Below are 21163 nucleotides of genomic sequence, written 5' to 3' on the forward strand. Positions count from 1 at the left end.
CTTTCTTCATGGGTATTTTATCTTTTTGGGTTTTCCCTTTTGTAAAATTGTTTATTCCTTTATGCATTTTTATTCTGAGGTTTCACGCCTTGTTGATCTTCAGAAGCTCCTTGTATTTCCTAGATACTAGTCCTTTAAATATTGTATCTGTTCCTATTCTGTCATTTGTCTATAACTTTTTTTATGATGTCCTTCATTGAACAGAAATTTTCTACTTGATATAATCAAATTAAAATCTTTTTGCCTGTGGTTTGTGTTTTGGGGGTTTTGTTTAAGAAGTCTTTCCCCAATTCTGTGTCACAAAGTTACCTATTTTATGTGCTACTAACTTTATAGTTTTCCTTTAAATTTATAGGGATTGAATACATCCAGAGTGTCTTTTTACATGTCACAAGGTAGAGATCCAGTTTATTTTCCATATAGTGTGCCAGTTTTCCTAGTGTCATTCTCTCCTTTCCCCACAGATAAGTGGTGCCACACTTACTGTATATTAACCTCTCATAGAAGCTCTGAAAACTGTATTCTGTTCCTTTGGCTTATTTGCTCTTGCTCTAATATCATGCTGCTTTAGTACTGTGGCTTTGTATGGTTATTTTTTCCTACATGAGTAAGTTTTCCTATTTATTTTGTTTTAGCTTTATTTTGAAATAATTATAGATTAAAGAAGTTGCAAAACTAGTACAGAGAGGTCTGGGTTCCCCAATGGTTACATTTCATATAACTTCACCCAATTTCCCTCAACTGTTACATTTTATACAACTATGGTGAAATAGCAAAACCAAGAAATTGACATTGGTACAATACCTGTATGTAGTTCTATGCCATTTTATCACCTGTGTAGGTAGATACCTGTAACTACCACTGCAGTCAAGATACAGAACTACTCTATCACCACTAAGACCTCCTTTGTGCCACCCTTTCAAGTCAGTTCCGTCTCCCTTCCTCTGTTATCTCTAATCCCTGTTCACTAGTCAATATTCCATCTATACTTTGATCATTACAAGTGTGCTGTATAAATGGAATTATACAGCATGCGACTTTTTGAGATTGAGATTCATCCGAATTGTTCTGTAATTTGGGTAGTATTCCATGGTATATATGTACCATAGTTTGTTTAAACTTTCACTGGGAAATTGGGGCTGTTTTCTGTTTTTTGCTATTACAAATAAAGCTGCCTATCGACATTCTTGTACAGTTTTTTTTGTGGATATAATTTTTCACATCTTCTGGGATAAATGCCTAGGAATATGATTGCTAGGTAGTATGGTAAGTATACGTTTAGTTTTTGAAGAAATTGCTAAACTGTTTTCCAGAGTGGCTGCACCATTTTACATTCCCACCAGCAATGTATGAGAGATTGAGTTTCTTTGCATTCTCGCCAGCATTTGGTAATTGTCACTATAATTCACTGTGGTCTTAATTTATGTTTCCCAAATGGCTAATGATGTTAAATTTCTGGTAAGGCAAGTTTTCCATTCTTTTTCCATTTTCAAAGTTGGCTTAGCTATTTGTGGATTTTTATTCTTTTCTATATATTTTGGAGCTAGAGTTTCTAAAGACAGCACAACTAGAATTTTGATTTAGTATGCATTGAATTTATAGGTTTATTTTGGGGACAGTTGACATTTTTATAATATTAGATCACCCTATCCAAGAGCATGGAATGGCTTTCCATTTATGACTGGGCAGGAAGAAATTCTTTGCAGTTTTAAAAAATATCGTGAATAGATACTAATTTAAAGTAGATTATTGCTGATAGAAGAAAATGCTACTGATTTTCATATATTGATATTCTACCTTTGTGTGTGTGTTTTCTACTAGACAGAGATCAAAATCCGTAGTATAAATCTTGAAATAGTTTTGGTACTTGTAGAGTTAGGCCTGGAACTAGGTAGTGCTTTTATTCCTGGTTTATCTGTTACATTTCTCTGTGACACTGTTTTGTTTGTTGCGATGGATAAACTCAATGATTAGAGTATGGGGGTTTATAGGTTCTAGTCCCATTTTGTCCATTCGTTGTTGCACTTTACAGAGAGTTCGTAATCTTACATATATGCATGCCAGTGATCATGGGCAAAACCAGCTGAGAGCTTATGTATGGCTCAGTGAGATCCTGTCATCAATAAGAGGATACCTTACCTTTCTACTTATAGATACTACGATTGTGATGTTAACTTAGAATTTGAACTCTGTGCACATTCATTTGCCTTGATCTGTATCTGATACTTAAAGCCACTTTGCTGATAAGAGCACAAAAGATACTGTTGGAAGAAGTCCTGCACCATGACTGCATTCAGAAAGTCCTGTCCAAGTGGAATTTTTTTGTTTTCTATTAAGTAACATATACACGATATTCATAAAATAGTAAATATTCTAAATAAAATTAGGCATCTTTTCCAAAATGTGTTGGTGATGTTTAATGAAAATGTAGGTGTTTTGGGCTGATGGTTGCTTGTGTTAGTAGTCGTCAAAAAATGTTGGAACAATAAAGTGTTAGGGCCCTGGTCAGTTCAGGGCGGAGAAAATTTCTGAAGTACTGAGAGTTATTCTGTAGGCTCTTGTAGAATAGAAAACTACTGGAAAGATGTGGCTTTTTAACCACTGCCTCCCATTCAGTTAGCGATTGTAATTTATGACCCTTCAAACTCACTGAAAACATTTTACTAGTGTTTTGCACATACATATTTCTCTCTGAATATTGGTAGTTAGTATATGTCAATGATAACTGATTGATAGAATGTGCCAGTTACCTTCTGTTCTCACATTCAAGTTTTTTATTTGGCTGTCTTCCTTAAGGGCTCTTCTTTTTTCTAAACATTTCAAATACAAACAAACAGTAAAAAACCACCATTAATGGGAATGAAAAGTTCGCTCTAATGCAATATCAGTTTACTTAGTTTGAAACAGTTTTGTGATTCACTAACAGGCCTTTGTGAGTGTGGTAGCGATTAGTTAAAGTAAACCATGTTAGGTGATTTGCTGCATAGGTCCTAAGACATGTCTTGTTGTGTATGTGTCACAGAGTAAAAGAGGCTGGAATATAGGTGCAACCTGCAGCTGGGGAAAAGCAATTAGTACATTAACAGGGATTTGATTAAGGAGACTTGCATTAATTGTTGGCACTATTATAGAAAAATTCATTGAAAAGAAACTCTGAAATCCGAAGCATGTAAAATCAAGATGTATTTTAATTTATTGATGGGTACAACATTTTTAAAGGCAAGCAAATAAACGTCATTCATTACTTTGTTCATTTATTCAGTAAATATTTGGGTACCTCACATGTGGCAGAAATTCTAGGCGCTGGGAATACAGTATAGAACAAAACAAAAATCATCACCTTCTTGGAGCTTATGTTATAGTGGCAGATTCAGACAAGAAATAAATAAGTATAACACTTGGTATGTTAAATGATTGTAAGTGCTCTGGAGAAGTATAATAAAATACCATTGGAGTGGTGGACTTTGCAATTTATGCTGGTCAGGAAAGGCCTCACTGAGAAGATGACATTTTAGCAGAGACCTAAAGTGGTTGAAGGAGCTCTAAAGATGGACTTGCCAGAGATGGGGAAGACTGTGGGAGGGGCAGATTTGGGGAAGAAGACCAGAGACTCACTTTTGAACATGTCAAGTTTGAGAAGCTTGTTAGCTATCCAGATGGAAATGTTGAGTAGGCAACTGCATATGTGGAATCAGAAGAGAGCCACCAGCTAGAAATTGGGAAATTGTTAATGTATAGCTGGTATTTAAAGCTGCGAGGCTTGGTGAGATCACTGAGGGAGGGAGGGAGGGAGTATTGCCAGAGGAGAGAAGTCCAAGGACTAAGCTCTGGGTATGCCAATATTTAAAGGTCAGAAAATGAGGAAAAATAGAGACTAAAGCCATGGACTTTAGCCTGCTACTAAAGGTAGCAGGAAAGTGTGAAGACTTGGGGGCCAAGTGAAAAAGTGTTTCAAGGGGGAGGAAGTAGGAACTATGCCAAATGCTGTTGGTAGGTCAAGAAAGATGCGGATTATGACTTGACACTGGGTTTAGCAGTGGGGAGGTTTTGGTGACCTTGTCAAGAGCATTTGTGTGACAGGTGGAAACTTTTCTATGATCTATGCATTGATATAAGGAGGGAGATAATGTTACAAATGAGGACATTCTGATTTGGAAAGAGGTACATATTTCCTTAAAGTTACAGTTAATAAATGGGGGAGCTGGGTCTGCCCTAGTTAGTGTGACTCTCAAATCTTCATACTTACTCAACACAGCTTACTGATCCCCATATTGTGACAGTTCATCTTCTAGTTGGGAAACCATGTTTGTTTTTTCTTCTGGATATTTTAATTTATGAACAATGAGAAGCTTCAGTGCTCAGTTTAGAGTTTTGATGGCAGTGTGAGGGAAAGCAGTAGGAATGGTTGGGGATGGAGGTGAGATTAGAGGTGGTTCGGGAGATAAGGTTGAAGTTGGTTCTACCAGATGGGATCTGTTTACCCTAAAATGTAGGGGCTTGGTGGGCATAGTTTGCTTTTAGGTTAATCAGTAACGCTTGAAACTGAGGCAGGTTGGTGATGGATAGAGCATAAGTAGCTGCAGAAATTTAAAACGTGATTCATATGCCTCAAAATCTATGAATCATTTTTAAAATTGTGATTTATTTTTGACCAGATAGCTCTACAGTTCTTCAAAACCCAGCTCTTGCTTGCTCAGGGCTGTCTTAGCAATGAGAAGTTAGTGTAGTCTTCTGTTGCCATCTGCTCATGCCACATGTTCTTTTGAAACAGATACTGGAACTTCCTTTAGCAAAGCCATCCTAAAGTGTCAGGTTCACCGGGAGTAGATTTCTTGCCACTCAAATAAGAGAGGATTATCTTGTCAACTTAGCGACAAGCTTGGTGTTCAGAAGGTGGTGTCCCTCACAGCTGTTTAATTCCAGACACCCTTTGTTCTGAGGAAGCAGCTCCGTAATTCCTTCATGCATTTTATGATCTAGCTGTCTCATTGCATTATAATAAACAGTCTTCATTACCTGATTCAGTTTTTTCTAAGTCTTCAGTGAGTTGATAGCAAAGGCACAAGCACAAATAAAATTCATAATATTAATGATTGCTTCCTTCATCAAACCATGAATTTGACTTGAACACACTTTTTTGACAAATGATGTAGGGATGTTCTGAGAATTTGAATAAACCTTTAAAGGTTTCTTTCTTCATTCATTGCAATGGTGGCAAGTAGGTTTAGTTATTTAGTCTGTAGTCCCTGCTTTTCATAATCCCCATTGGTAGGTGGGTAGTGGAGGCCTGCTTGCTCTTGTTCACGTGTGCCTGTTCTCATGAGAGAGAATTTGAGTTTGTTTTTGTCTGCAGGTCTCAGAGGGCCTGCCTTGGGGCATAGGAAGCAAACAGACCAAGACAGTATTGACTCTCTGGTGAAAATGCCTGTATTCCTGGGCTAGAAATACATCTTGCTTTTGCATTTGAGCATTAGAAAGGCTATATAGAGAAATGAACATTGATCTGATACTAGATTTTTCATATGTAATCTTTTTTTATAGCTTTTAGAAATCACATGGGATACCAGTATCCCATGAGATTTTGCAGAACAGTATGGTCTTATCAGAGTATCACTCCATAGGTTATTCAAGGTTTTAAAGGGGAAAATAGCCTTAGTCAAGTGGTCATAGGTGGCATCACTGATAGTGGGACAGCGTGATGTTAACGTCTCCTGTGGTGATGCAGTGTGAAGTGTACATCACCTATGAAGGATACTTGCCAAACATGTTTCACTTGAGTCCGATGATGCCTTTAGATCCAACTTCCAGTTTATAGGAAGAACAGGAGATAGATGAACTTGTGATAAATGACATTGTAAATAAAATCAGACAAATCTAAAATCTGGAACATTCTACAAGCAATTGGTTTTGTTTATTTAAAGTTAATATGAAAAATGAAGTAGGACTGTTCTAGAACTAAAGAGTAAAGAGGCATCACAACCAAATGCAGTGAATATTTTACTTACTGGTTTTAAAAAATTATAAGAGATATTTTTTAGACAGTCGAAGTAATTTGAATATGGACTGGATTTTAGATACTACTAGAGGGTTATTATGGTATTGATAATGGTGACTGTGATAATGGCTTTGTGTTTATGAAGGAAAATGTTCTTATTTTTAAGCTTGGTATTTAGGGGTGAATTGTCATGATATGTGTAGGTTATTTTCAAATGGCTCAGCAAAAAAAATCTCTTTATATACACATGTATTGACAAAGGAAATTTGACAAAATATTATTTATGGAGTGATCTTGAGTGATCTTTATACTATTTTCAAACTTTTTGTATATTCAGCATTTTTTGTAATAAAAAGTTGGGGAGAATCACAAGGGGAAAAGTAAATATCATCTTAAGCCTTTTATTAAAAGAACAATCAAATTTCAAAAATATTCCCTTGGGGGACTTCCCTGGCAGTCCAGTGGTTAAGACTCTGCACTTTCACTGCAGGGAGCACAGGTTCTATCCCTGGTCTGGGAACTACGATCCCGCATGTCACACGGTGCAGCCACAAAAAAGGATTAATCTCCAAAACATACAAGCAACTCATGCAGCTCAATATCAAAAAAACAACCCAATCCAAAAATGGGCAGAAACATTTCTCCAAAGAAGATATACAGATTGCCAACAAACACATGAAAGAATGCTCAACATCATTAATCATTAGAGAAATGCAAATCAAAACTACAATGAGATATCATCTCACACCGGTCAGAATGGCCATCATCAAAAAATCTAGAAACAATAAATGCTGGAGAGGGTGTGGAGAAAAGGGAACCCTCTTGCACTGCTAGTGGGGAATGTAAATTGATCCAGCCACTATGGAAAACAGTATGGAGGTTCCTTAAAAAACTACAAATAGAACTACCATACGATCCAGCAATCCCACTACTGGGCATATACCCTGAGAAAACCATAATTCAAAAAGAGTCATGTAGCAAAATGTTCATTTCAGCTCTATTTACAATAGCCAGGGGATGGAAACAACCTAAGTGTCCATCATCGGATGAATGGATAAAGAAGATGTGGCACATATATACAATGGAATATTACTCAGCCATAAAAAGAAATGAAATTGAGTTATTTGTAGTGAGGTGGATGGACCCAGGGTCTGTCATACAGAGTGAAGTAAGTCAGAAAGAAAAACAAATACCGTATGCTAACACATATATATGGAATCTAAGAAAAATTTTAAAAAGGGCATGAAGAACCTAGGGGTAAGATGGGAATAAAGACAGAGACCTACTAGAGAATGGACTTGAGGATATGGGGGTGGGGAAGGGTAAGCTGTGACAAAGTGAGAGAGTGACATGGAAATATATACACTACCAAAGGTAAAATAGATAGCTAGTTGGAAGCAGCCACATAGCACAGGGAGATCAGCTTGGTGCTTTGTGACCACCTAGAGGGGTGCGATAGGGAGGGTGGGAGGGAGGGAGATGCAAGAGGGAAGAGATATGGGAACATATATATATGTATAACTGATTCACTTTGTTATAAAGCAGAAACTAACACACCATTGTAAAGCAATTATACTCCAATAAAGATGTTAAAAAAAAAAGAGCTCATCTCCACTTTTGTAGAGCAAAAGGGTGAATTTGGAGTTGAGAAACAATAAATTGATAACTGGCACTGTGAAGGTCTTTTGATGACACTTGTATCAATTTTCATCTGAAAGTTTCACCCCCATTCTTGATAAAAATTTTGCTGGGTGTACAATTTATTTTTTCCTCAGCACTTGAAAATATCATTCCATGGTCTTTTGGCTTTAATTGAGAAGTCACCTGTCAAAAAAAAAAACAAACAGATTCCCTTGGGAGTTCTGTGGTTGCCTAATGGTTAGTATTCTAGGCTTTTACTGCTGTGTCATTCAATCCCTGATAGGGAAACTGAGATTCCACAGGCCGCTGCAAGGTGCAGCCAAAAAAAAAAAAGTCCAAATCTGGTGAAAAGCAGGGATGAAAGATCCTCCCTTGTTCCTTGAAGTTTTCTTAGGGCTTTCTAGAGCTTCACATAGCTAGGCAGAATAAAGCTGAAAAAATAGGAAGAAGATAATTGGGAGAGTACGCTGTACCAGAAACCAAAGAGAGAGGGTTGAGAATTAGCAAATGATCAGCCGTGTCAAACTAGTAGCTGTGTAAGACTGTAAGCTGTGTAAGGACCGAGTAAGATGGTTAGAAAGAGTAGGTATAAACAGTCCATTAATGTCAAAGCATCCTCTCTTTCCTCACTTCTTTCCTAAAGCGTTGCTTCTCTCTGCAGTATTGGAGAGTTCTTTCCTGGAGTATCATATTAGAGAAATGTTGACCTCTTCATGTAGAGGGCAATCTTGAGCATCCTTAGATTAGGTGTGTTTGAAGATAGAATCTAGATTACATGAGGCCTTTTGTAGTAAGGAAATGGAAACACTATGTTTAAGACCGTGAGTTTCAAGATGTTGATTGTAATTACAGTGAGAGAAACAGAGAGATAAAATGAGAGAAAGAATGAATGAGAGAGAGAGAGAGAGCGATTACTAGATTTACAAGCAGGGGCTATTAGCAAGTGAAAGTGTTTTGGACAAAAATGAGATGTGAACATATTTGAAGGACAAAGCCTAATTTAACTGAAAGACAGATGAAATGGTAGACAGTGAAAGGATAATTAAGGGAGTAAGATCCTTCAAAGAGTCCAGGAAGAATTAGATTTAGCAAAAAAGATGAGATATTCCTTCCTCAGAAATATCTTGCTTGGCACACAGTGAAAGCTTAATAAATGCTAATTATTGTTATTCTCTGTTTATTCATTCAGTAAGTACGTATTGGTCACTAGTAAAAGTCTATAACTGTTCTAGGTGCTGGTAAGTCACCTCAAATCCCAGTGAAATGCAGTTTGCTTGATAATGATTAAATAACAAAGATGGTGGGCTTACGTCGATGATTTGGTTTTACTCTTCAGGGAAACAGATTTTAGTGGAATGGATGCATTTGTAATCAAATAACAAATAACACAAAGTGAGGAGTGTTCTGCGCCAGTGTGTAGAAAATTTTGTGAAAATGTGGTTGCAGGAGCAGTGAATCACAGGTTTTGGGACAGGGCACTCACAGCAGAGAGGAGCTAGTGTTGGAACAGGTTATAGGCTAAAGACAAATACTTGTTAAAGTTAAATGGTTTTTTGAAAACTCCATGTTGTGTGTGTATGTGCATCTTTAAAATAAAAGAACCTGGTGAATCAGGGCCATGGAATTTATTTTATTTGTTTATTTATTTTGGCCCTGCACATCTTGTGGGATCTTGGTTCCCCTACCAGGGATCGAGCCTGGGCCCCTTGCAGTGGAAGTGCGGCGTCCTAACTGCTGGACCGCCAGAGAAGTCCCGTGGGCCATTTAATTAATTTATTTATTAAACTGTCTTTTGGAATACAGTGAAATACCCAAAGGCCGGGGGAAAAAAACTTCTTAAGACCAAAGGATTTATCTTGAGAATCAGGATTCCCACTCAATCCAGTCTCTTACTTCTCTTACTCTTCCTTTTCAGAGGTAGTTTTCATTACTGTTTTTTTTTTTTAATTTGGTATCATTACAGAATTATTCTAAACGTTTGTGTGTGTGTATTACAGATGTTTGTAGATACATATATATACCCCTTTTAGAACCTAAAATGGGAATGTATTTTACACACTGTACTGCACCTTTTTATCCCACTATGTATTTTGGAGATTATTTCATATCTCATGCTGCAGTGTTCCATTGTAAGACTCTAATAATTTATTTAATCCCTGATTTATGGACACTAAAGTTCTTTCCATGTACCCATTAACAATTAGAGAAATTTTCAAGCACATAAAAACAGTAAGAACAATGTAATGAACACTCTTGTACTAAAAGGAACTTCAACGCTTATTTTTATAGTTTGGGTTCCCTGGTGAGCAGATTCTGAGATGGAGATTAGCACTCAGGTTTATAAGGGAGTGCTTTTAGTCCTGACACCTGGGGAAAGGAAGCAGGTTTGGCCAGAGGGAGAAGTTGAGCTGTAATGAGTCTCAGCGGAATCTCAGTTGACCCTGGGGGTAGTTCTAAAGATGGAATGACCCTTCAGAACTATACTGAATTGATATGAGGGGGCCTGGCCTTTACTTTTTATCCCTGGATTCATCAGTTGTTGGATGTGGGCTGTCCTACTGGAAGGGGGCAAGGTGTCTCCCTTTGGCTGGGGCAGTCGTTAGTGGGGGCTGACAGCCCAGTGCTCTCAGCGGCTGGGGTAATAAGTCCTTTATTCCCGAGGTGGATCTGGATGCGTACCACCCATCACACTTATGATCCTGTTTCATCTTCATCCCTTCCAATACCTCTTACCCCCTCTTCCCCTCCACCATCTCCCACATGCCAGACCCCAGACATCAGATCATTTCATCCCTAAATACTACAGTTCTACTTACCTTTGAGTAATGTGTTTTAGTAAAATCTTGATTAACCAGATTGACTGGAGAATGAAGTTTTCTGCTAAATGGAATTTTGTGGTAAATGCAGACAACATAGAATAAGGAAGGGTATTTATTTCATTAGGAATCAGGAGGTCTCTGTGTGCCTCTGAGCTCTGAGATGAGTTTGCAGTGTAATTTTGAGAGAGCTGCTGAAGGACCTAAATGTGGAGGGTGGGAGGAGGGGCTCAGCGGCCCCTTCCCATAGTGAGTAGTTATGTTGAGGCAAAACTTTGTAGTCTTCTTTCCCTTTTATGGCAGATTTTGATAAAACTACAAAACAGGGTTTAATTTTCTTTTCTATCAACTTTGAATTTGGAAAATGTGAGCAACTAAGCTCTTCTGTGCCTATTTAAATTAAGGGGAAAAAAATCCACTAAGGGGATTGCCGCTCACAGAACCTGAGAATAAAACCTCTTAAAGTGGGGTTTGCTCCAGGGGCTGCTGGATAGGTTTACCATTCTGGCTCCCCCAGGCTTGGAGTTAGCGCTGATGTTACAGTTTCACAGTCCAGTCACCAACACCTTCCCTGCCTCTTACCCTGGAGCCAGTCTGTTCTTGGTAACAGTGAGAAGTCCGTGTTCCCACTTTAGTGACACCTGGGTTGTTTGTTGTTTTTTAAACTATCTTTAAGGAGGAAGGGGCCCATTGAAGGGTAAACTTGTAATAAATTGGAATTTCAAATATTATGTATTTGTGTTTATAAAGAATAAACAAATAAATATCCACTCAAATAGATCTCTGTAAGATGGTAACGAGCTATATACTTCTCTCCATTTCTATATTAGGAAGCCAGATTTTTTTTTTTTTTGGTCAGTTACAAAAGCCTTTCTTTTACAACTGCTTAAATGTCAAAAACAAAAGCAAAACAGCAGGAGGTTGACCCATATTTCATCAACTTTTGCAATGACTTGGTTCACTGATACAGGCAAAGGGTGACTGGATTTTGCCCGTTCACGTGAGACACTTTTTGTTGAGTTCTCTGGTGCCATTTTGTGAACATATTTCCTGAGCTCTAATTTCTCTGAGACCAGATTATGCCTCTGTTCCTCTGTTGCCTCATTACGTTCTTATTTTCCTCTCTCCCTCCCCCCTCCCCCCATGCTTGCTTACTTTCTCTTATCATTCTGCTTGGAAAGTAATTTTGCCAAATCTGGCTCCCTGTACACCAATGCCGAATAAAAATACGGAGACAGAGAAATGGAAGATAAGAAATAGAGAGGCTTTTTATTTTCTTTGCCGGGCAAAGGGAAGACACAGCAGGCTAGTGCCTCAAGAACTGTGCCCCCCGCTTCCTGGGGAATTACAGGGATTCTTATAGGGGAGTTCAAAGTCTGAAGTGAGTGATAAGGATCAAAATGGTAAAGGTCTTGCATTCTTCTTCTTGCATTATTTCAAAACAGTCATTGCTGGAGTCAGGCCACCTGGTAATTGGGTCCCTTAGCCTCTGGGTTATCGTCTACATATGACCTTTCTGAAATGCAAACAGCTACAAGGGGTTATTTGCTACAGGAGTTTATAGGGAGAGTAAAGAGTAAATACCAGGTGCAGGATGTAAATTACCTAAATTACACAGGATTAGGGGTGACAAGTTAGTTTTGTGAAGGACAAATCTAACTATAGACACTACAGATTAGTAAGAGTTAAAATAAAACTAAGATTGATTAACTCATGCCAGTTTATGTTTCTTCTCTAGCCTGTTCTCTGTTCCCTTTATTTTCCTGGTTATCAGGAGAGGAAAAACCTCATTTCTATTTTTGTTGCAACAGTATAGTCATTCATATCTTTTTCTTGCCTCAGGCCTTACATATTTCATCAAACCCGATGATTTACTGTTCTTCTATAATGCCTTATATTTTCTTTTTCTTTCAAAACTCTCATCATCTTAGCCAGGTTCTTATCACTGCAGCCAGGCTTACTGCAGTAGCATCCCGTTTGGTTTTCCTGTATACTATCTCAAATAGTCTTAGCATACTGCTTCTCTGCTTAGATGGATATATAGTTATGGGGCCATTAAGCCTCTTTAAACTCTGGTCCTGCTCAAGACCATTGTGAAACCTTGTAGTATCTTCTTCCTTCTCAAAACCTAAATTTGTAAATTCTGGTTAGGTGTATAATAATTTATCTCACATATTAGAATCTGAAATTATTGATGACTTCACTGGGCATCAGTATCAATAATAGTGCTTATTCTTTATGTAGAGGGCGTTTAGTATTTTAAATTGTTTTCTCTTTACTTTTGTTCTTGGAGTACCTTTGTGTAAAAAACCTGTATCGAAATCTATGTTGTGTTTTTATCAATTTGGTGTGTTGAACACCAAGTCCTATCTATTGTATATCTAAAATAGCTCTCATATTCATCTTATTATTACCATTTTCACCACTGCTACCCTTCATCATATATTTATTAAAGACATCCCATATAGCAGACACTATGCTCCATCCACATCATATGGTGGTAAATACATCGATGTGGTTCTTGTTCTTAGGGAGCTTAAAGACTAGTAGGGGAGACAGCCATTACACAGAGAAATCCAGAAATAGTAATGAAGTTGTGATACATTTAGGCACCATCTCTCTTACCAGCAGTACTGCAGTAGCCCCACTGGTCTTCAAACCCAGAGTTTTCTCCCTCCCTTTTGTATTGTAGCTAGAGAGATCTTTCTGAAAAGCTAATCAGATTTAAAACAGTTGACCTGTTTTCCATTGCTGTCAGGTTAAACTCCAAATTCCTTGAGGTGAGTTACCAAGTTCTTATGATTTGGTGCGTGTGGGCTTGTTGTTTCTTGTCTCATTCTGCCTTTGTGCTCTGAATGCCAGCCCTGCTATTTTCACTGTCCAGAAAGAACTGAGATCTCTCACCTTGGGGACTTAGAATATGTGATTCCTTGAGCCTCTTCCTTGGGTAATTACTACTCATTCTCACTCATCATTTCTTCCAAGAACCCTTCCTGGACCCGCTGAAGTATAGGTCAGGATATCCATCTTTTGTGTCTCCATTAGGTCTTGAGATTTCTCCTGTATCACACTCTGTGGTAGTTATTTGCATGTGTGTAAGCCCCATTGTGTAGGTCAATGTGTCTATTTTATCTACTGTTGTAATTCCATGGTATAGACACAGAATGGAAACTTGGGAAATGAGATCAGAATTTAATCTGAAAACTGTCTTAGTATTGGGATTGGAGTTTGTAGTATTATTTCTAATAAAGTCATGCAGGATTGAATTGTCATATTTGCAGATAGAATTGTTTGACAGGCATATACAGTAGTAGTATTTTATATTGTGTCAAAAAGTCAGTGAGGGCTTCCCTGGTGGCGCAGTGCTTGAGAGTCCGCCTGCCGATGCAGGAGACGCGGGTTCGTGCCCCGTTTCGGGAAGATCCCACATGCCGCAGAGCGGCTGGGCCCGTGAGCCATGGCCGCTGAGCCTGCGCGTCCGGAGCCTGTGCTCCGCAAATGGGAGAGGCCACAACAGTGAGAGGCCCGCATAACGCAAAAAAAAAAAAAAAAAAAAGTCAGTGAAAGATAGTAACCTCTTGAAAAGGTACAACTTTATTAAATGTTAAGCGACAGTGCTGAAGGAAATCAATAGATGTGGAAGCAGAAGTGAAGAATAGCAAAATCTGTGTTTTAAAAAAATTAATAGTTGCTTATCATCTGCCATGTGATGGATATTTTACTAGTTGCATTACATATATGATATCTCTTAACCTTTATGACAGCTTTCTGAAAGGAGGGTATTATTGTCCATCTTTTACAGATGGGGAAGCTGAGACCTAGAGGGGTAACTTTTTCAAGATTGCATAGAAGAGTCAGGATTTGAATATAGTTCTTCTAACTGTAAGTTCAGTGTTCTTTCAACTATTATTTTTGTTGTTGTTTTTAACGGAAGTATGGTTTTATTTCTGTATAGAACTGAGAAATAGGTGCAATTAGGTGAAATAGAAAAATACATGAAATGAAGGTAACCAAAAGAGATGACTTGATTTTTTATCTCAGACCCCTGCTCTTTATGATTTGATTTCTTTGACTTCAAAATGATTCAAAATTAATTTTATAACTACCTCTTGATGAGAAATCTAAGCCTCAGAAATGAGATGATATGCTCAAAGCCTGTATGGTTGGTGGCAAAATGAGGGGTAGAATCTAGAACTTCTGTTATTTGACTCTAAAGCTTTTTCAGTAAAAAAGTTTTATTTAATAGCCAATGTCTAAATATAATTTTAAGTCAGATTTGATACAAACATAGATGAAAATTGAATGTTCTTAGTAGTCTTCTGTTTTTAGGAGCATCTAGTTGTACAACATACTTATTTATAACTCTAAAATTTGAAAGGTGGTATTTCCCCTTAATGTATTAGTTACAAAATATGAGTATATTGTACATAATATTTTGGAGAGTTAGTAAGAATTTTCTTCAGAGTTTCTATTACAGTTAATACTATATGGCATTAATCATTTATTCAGTCACTTTTGATTTGGGCCTTTTCCAGAAAAATGTGATTTTTTTTTTTTTATCCCAATGAATCCCTAATGTCCTTGGATATAGAGCAGTGAATTTTGAATTCGATCCCCCCTCCCCCCCACCTTGGTTGGACAGAACTTCTTACCTAATTCCTCAGATAAGCAGTTGTAATAGCAGATCAGCTGATGTAGTATGATCCCCTGGAAAAGATATAGTGAAGTTCTGTAACATTATTTCCTAAGGGAGAATTGCTTTTTGGATAATTAATTTTAGGCTATGTTCTTTTCTTTTCTTTTCTTTTTGCTGTACGCAGGCCTTTCACTGCTGTGGCCCCTCCCGCCACGGAGCACAGGCTCCGGACGCGCAGGCCCAGCAGCCATGGCTCACGGGCCCAGCCGCTCCACGGCATGTGGGATCTTCCCAGACTGGGGCACGAACCCGTGTCCCCTGCATCGGCAGGCGGACTCTCAACCACTACGCCACCAGGGAAGCCCTAGGCCATGTTCTTTTAAAAGGACATGTCCCTGCTATGAGTTGAATTGTGTTCCCCTAAAATTCATATGTTGAACTCTTAACCTCTAGTACCTGAGAATGTGCCCTTATTTGGAGGTCTTTATAAAGGTAATCAAGTTAAATGAGGTCATCAGGGTGGGCCCTAACCCAACATGACTGTCCTTATAAAAAAAGGGAGAACGAGGTGTACATAGGAGAACACCATGTGAGCATGAAGTTGGCCTTCTACCAGCCAAGGAGAGAGGCATGGATCAGATCTTTCCCTTCACAACCCTCAAAAGGAACTAACTGTGACACCACCTACTTTCAGACTTCTAGCTCAAGAGCTATGAGACAACAAATTCTGTTTTTTAAGCCAGTCAGTTTGTGGTCAGGGCAGTTTTTAGGAAACTAATACAATGTATTCCCTTATGAAGATTCTTAATTGCCCTTAATGAGAAGTCTTCTCAGATTCTGATTGACTGTCAGTTCCTGATTTTCATTAGAATGTGAAGATTTGTTTTAGTTTCTGGAGAAGCTGAGTTAGAGATGGATGTGTTTTCTTGTGTTTTCCAATACCTTTATCATGTTATGGGCGATTATTTTCACTTGTTTTAAGAGCTATGAAATGTATTCTTCTTCCAGGTTTCCTTGTCACTTGAATACCCGAATGTTCTTTCCTGTTGCATCAGAACAGACACATCTCCCTGTCACACACATATTCCTTAGTGCTGAATCTGTGTATTTGCATTCTCTTCAAGCTAGGCATGTGCATCGAATACGAGTGCTCAAATATCGAGAGAAATATTCTTTCCAGATCTCACCATATTGTGTTAGATGCTGTGAATTTATTTAATTGAGAGAAATCTTTGGTGATATAACTTAAAAATGAATGCTGTCACCATGGAAGAATGAACTCCTTCCAGATTCTCTTTTTGAGAAAGTCACTGTTGGATATGTTATTCAGCCAGTAACATGCTGTACCAAATTTGTTAAAGTTGGCTCAGTGCTTTGTTTCATTTTCTGATATTAAATAGGAATATGGAAAGAATCATTAGTGTCATAGTAGTCTATGAACTGCTGAACATGATACATAAATGGTTTTATAAATAGGAAGGGAACTTGGAATTTTTCCCAAGTTGTAGCAAACAACTTTTTACCTGTAGCAAACAGATGAAGTTTTGGGGGAGGCAAATTGATGAAAGCCATGAATTCTAACAAAAAATAAAAGATGTGATATACATAGACTGCTTTTGGTAAACATCATTCATAATTTTTTACTTGCCTAATTTTCTTTCCAGGGAAAGGGATTTTAGTTTTAGTTTTATTTATTTGTTTAAAGAGTGTAAGTAGTGGATTAAAGAAAAGACTTTTGCTAAAAGCAACCAGCAGTAGGACCATGGATATTAAACTAGTTTCTTTCATAGAAAGTGGTTATTCCTTTAAGTGTCTCTGAAAATTTCTTAGGACAATCTTAGCATTCTAAAGAGTCTACATTATACATATATCTTTTGTTGCCACGTAGAAACCAAGCCTATCAGTGACTCCTAGTGTCTCATAAGGTCTGGCAGAGTCTCTGTCATATGGAGCCCTCTCTGATTATGCCAGTTTTCATGTCTCTTGAACTTCTCTGAACTAGTATTTAAGTCTTTAATCACACAGTTTGTAACATCTAAATCTAGTTGTTTCACTAACTAGATCTTAATTTTGTCATATGAAGGAATAATTCCTTATATTTGTGCTACAAACAGGGTACACTAATATACACTGCTTAATTGATTATTCATCTCAAATTTAAACACCTTTACCACAACTAAATTTTTATTATTCAGAAATGAGTTTGAAGTTCTTTATCCCTCAGGTTTCAGAGTTTAGAATAAAAGACATTTGTGACTTTGAGACATAATAGGTTTGTACTAAATATGGTGAATGAGTTTCTCAGTGGGCAATATTCTTTTTAATGTTTAGGACACTGTCAAAAACTCTCCGTTTTTCTTGGACATTGCTAACTATTATTGGCTTGGAGACTTAACAAGATTTGGAGACCTCACTTGCCTTGGTAGCATAGCAGAGTGAGTAAGACCCCGGGTTCTAAGTCAGGCTGCCTGGGTCTTGACTGGGGCTCCATTTCTTCCATTTTCACTTTGCAACTCTTTATGACTCACTGTCTTTACATGTGAAAGAGGAGCGCTAATAGTACTTACTGTGTGATTTGTTGTGAGGATTTTAATTAGATTTTATATACTTTTATGTATGTGTCTGTTTTATTTATATATATAATGTTTAGAGGAATTTTTGGCTCTTAGGAAGTTCAAGTTGGCTTCATAAGAAAAATGTGTAATATGTTTTAGAAGGAAATATAACATTTGACATTATTCTTATAACATTTCCAGGTTTGAAAGCACAATGGCAGGAAACAGCCTTGTTCTACCCATCGTTCTTTGGGGTCGCAAAGCACCAACCCACTGCATCTCAGCAGTACTTTTAACAGATGATGGGGCCACGATCGTGACTGGATGCCATGATGGGCAAATATGTCTCTGGGATCTTTCAGTAGACTTGGAAGTGAGTGTTTGAAGTGCCTATTGTACTTTTCACATATAAGAAACTACTTAACAAAAAATAACACAGTTCCAGAATAATTTGACCTCATAATATATCTTCTGTGAGATATATTTTGACTAAAATTGGTATTCAGAATGATTATTTACATTATTCATCAGAGTTGACTTCTGCTGCCTTTTGGATTGATTTTCAATTATAATAGGTATCCTACCTGGCTTAATATGTTACATTTAACATTTTTCAGAAAATTTCTAACCATATTGAAGGAGGTTTCCAAAAAAGATATTAAAAAACAATTTTGAGCATTTATACCTTCTAAGGTCAATGTCTTGAAGAGAGCAAAACTTTTTGTAAAACTGTTTGTAAATTTTGTCATATTTATTTTAAAAGTCGCTATGTATTTTTTGCCATCCTTTACTGGTGTGGAATGCTCAGTGTGCTCTGCTTCTGGGCGCTGGCTCTCTGTGGAGAGACTGTCTTTTTCCATATTTTAACCTCCAATCTCTGACAACTCTCCCCAGGAATTTTTCTGTAAGGGGGAACAGAGAAAATGGGGTGGTAGCTGGCATGGAATGTAGAGGCAAGAAAGTTGATTTTTTTAACTAAACATTTTTTTAACAGCCTTATTGAGATAAAATTTACACGCCATACAATATACTCTTTAAAGTGTACAATTTAATGTTTTTTTACTCTGTTCACAGAGTTGTGCAGCCATTACCACAGTCAATTTTAGAACATTTTCATCACCTTGGAAGCAAACCTTGTACTTTGTAGCAGTTACGCCCAATATACCCCCATGTCCCCTGGGCAACCACAAATCTATTTTCTGTCTCTATAGATCTGCCTATTCTGGACACTTTATGTAAATAGAATCATTTAGTATGTGATCTTCTGTGATTGGCTTTTTTCACTTAGCATAATATTTTCAAGGTTCATCCATGTAGCATGTATCAATATTTCATTTCTTTTAATGGCCAAATGATATTGCATTGTATAGGTATACTGCATTTTATTTGTCTTTTTATCAGTTGATGGGCATTTGTGTTGTTTTTACTTTTGACCATAGTGAATGGTCAAAATGCTGCTTTGAACATTTGTGTGTGAGTTTTTGTGTGGACATATGTCTTCGTTGCTCTTAGGTATTCACCTAGGCATGGAATTGCTAGAACTGAAAAAATGATCCACACACTTGGATGACATGTCAAAGCTAGGGATACAGTTTGGAAAGTGACTGGAAATGAGTGTTGTAGAACGTGATATGCCTTCAGGATTGATAGCAAACTAAATAGGAATCAGCAGTGTAGTGATGAGGAGAACAAAATCCCACCACATTTTATTGGAGTTATTACAAGCAATAAGACTTACTTGTAAGATCTTAGAAACCATTCTTTTACTGAATTTTTTGCATGGATTTCACTAGAATGTTATATTTATTTAAATTCAAGTAAGAGGGATTAAAGGGGGAGAGGAGACTGACTAGGAGAGAAATACATCCTTTGAAAGATATTAAGAGAATTGGACTGTTTACCCAGGGGAAAAGAAGGCTAAATAAAAAGTGGCTTGGTTATTGTCTTTTGATTCATATGCAGGGCCTTCTTAATGTACTTTATAGCAGTCATTTATGCCTATGAAGGACCAATAAGAAGTCATGTAACATACAGAGTGGGGAGGGCACAAAATACCTTCTCTTGAGGTCATGGTGTCTTCCCTTCTTTTGTTAGGAAAGGATTCAAAACTGTAGCTAGAACTTTTGCTATCCATATCTTGGTCTCCTTTTACCTGTGGAAAAGGGCAGCCTGGCCTAACATGGTGGCAATAAAATATGTGAGAGATATTGCAGAAGCAGTAGTTTAGTGAGTACCTAGACGATGGTGATAAGAGTAAAGGAGGGAACCTGTTAATGCAGGTGTTGTCTACAGTATAGTGTTTTAATGCTTCAACTACCTATAAAGCTGTAATTGCAGAGAATTAAACTATAATTGCAAAGAATAGTATAATACATGGCATTAATGAACGAAGTGAAACATTGTGGTAAGAGCTCAGATGTTGCAGGTGGGTGAAGTTGGCTTCAATCTTGGCTACTGTAGTGTCTAGCTGTGTGACTTTTGGCCGTTTTTAACCATTTGGTGCCTAAGTCTTGCCATCTTTCAAATAGGATCAACTACACAAGGTTGTGGTAAGGATTCTATGAAGGAATGTGTATTAAGCAGTTATCACAGTGCTTGTACATAGTAAGGATTTAGTTAATGAATGTAATTGTAGCATCTCAGGTAGTAGAAAGAAAAAAAGCTAAAGGAGGAAACAAAAGGAGTGCTGATTGTTGGCTGACTATAGAACTAGTAGCCTCAAAGTTCCAGGTTGGAACATTGATGTTAGTGTTTACTCTTAAGAACTGACACATCACATCATTTTATTCTAAACATCACACCTTGCCACTGATAACTGTCACTTTCGAACTGTGGTCTTTGATGATGGATGGTTTTTTGAATATGTTGAACAGATTATCTTTGTACTGATTATGTGTGAAATGTTTATTAGTTAATAACTATGACATAAATTTTTATGGGATATGGTGAGATATAGATAAAAGGTATAAATATAACAATATGCCATATTTTTATTTTTCCTCCAGTTATATTAATACTTACTGTGTGAAGCCTCCATCTTTGTTCTTTCTCAAAATTGCTTTGGCTATTTGGTGTCTTTTATGGTTCCACACAAATTTTATCATGTTTTTTTCTATTTTTCTATTTCTGAAAAACACCATTGGAATTTTGATAGGATTGCATTCACTCTGTAGATTGCTTTGGGTAGTATGGACCTTTTAATAACATTAATTCTTCCAACCCAAGAACGTGGGATATCTTTCCCACGTTATTTATTTCTTCTTCCACTTCTTTCATTAGTGTCTTATAATTTTCAGAATACGGGTGTTTCACCTCCTTGGTTAAATTTATTTCTAAGTAATTTATTCTTTTTGATGCTGTTGTAAGTGGGATTGCTTTCTTAATTTCTCTGTCAGATATCTTGTTGTTATAGAAACAACTGAGTTTTGTATGTTTATTTTGTATCATGCATCTTTTCTGAATTTGTTCATTAGTTCTAACAGTTTTTTGGTGGAGTCTTTAGGATTTTCTACATATAAGA

At 37.3% G+C, this 21163-nt stretch overlaps 1 protein-coding gene across 2 annotated transcripts in view; it reads left to right on the plus strand.

The window, feature by feature from the left end:
• The first annotated feature begins 17848 nt into the window (after window positions 1-17848).
• WDR7 (WD repeat domain 7) overlaps window positions 17849-21163 on the plus strand; it is a 353302-nt gene continuing 349987 nt past the window's right edge. The window contains exon 1 of one of the 2 annotated variants that reach the window (XM_007455287.1): window positions 17849-18016. In XM_007455287.1, the coding sequence (XP_007455349.1) occupies window positions 17858-18016 (159 nt within the window). In that variant the 5' untranslated portion in view covers window positions 17849-17857. The remainder of the gene's footprint in view (window positions 18017-21163) is intronic. The other variant, XM_007455286.1, reaches the window with a different exon arrangement.

Source organism: Lipotes vexillifer, unplaced genomic scaffold, assembly GCF_000442215.2.
Source record: "Lipotes vexillifer unplaced genomic scaffold, Lipotes_vexillifer_v1.1 scaffold1399, whole genome shotgun sequence".
In the NCBI taxonomy this organism is placed as follows: Eukaryota; Metazoa; Chordata; class Mammalia; order Artiodactyla; family Lipotidae; genus Lipotes; species Lipotes vexillifer.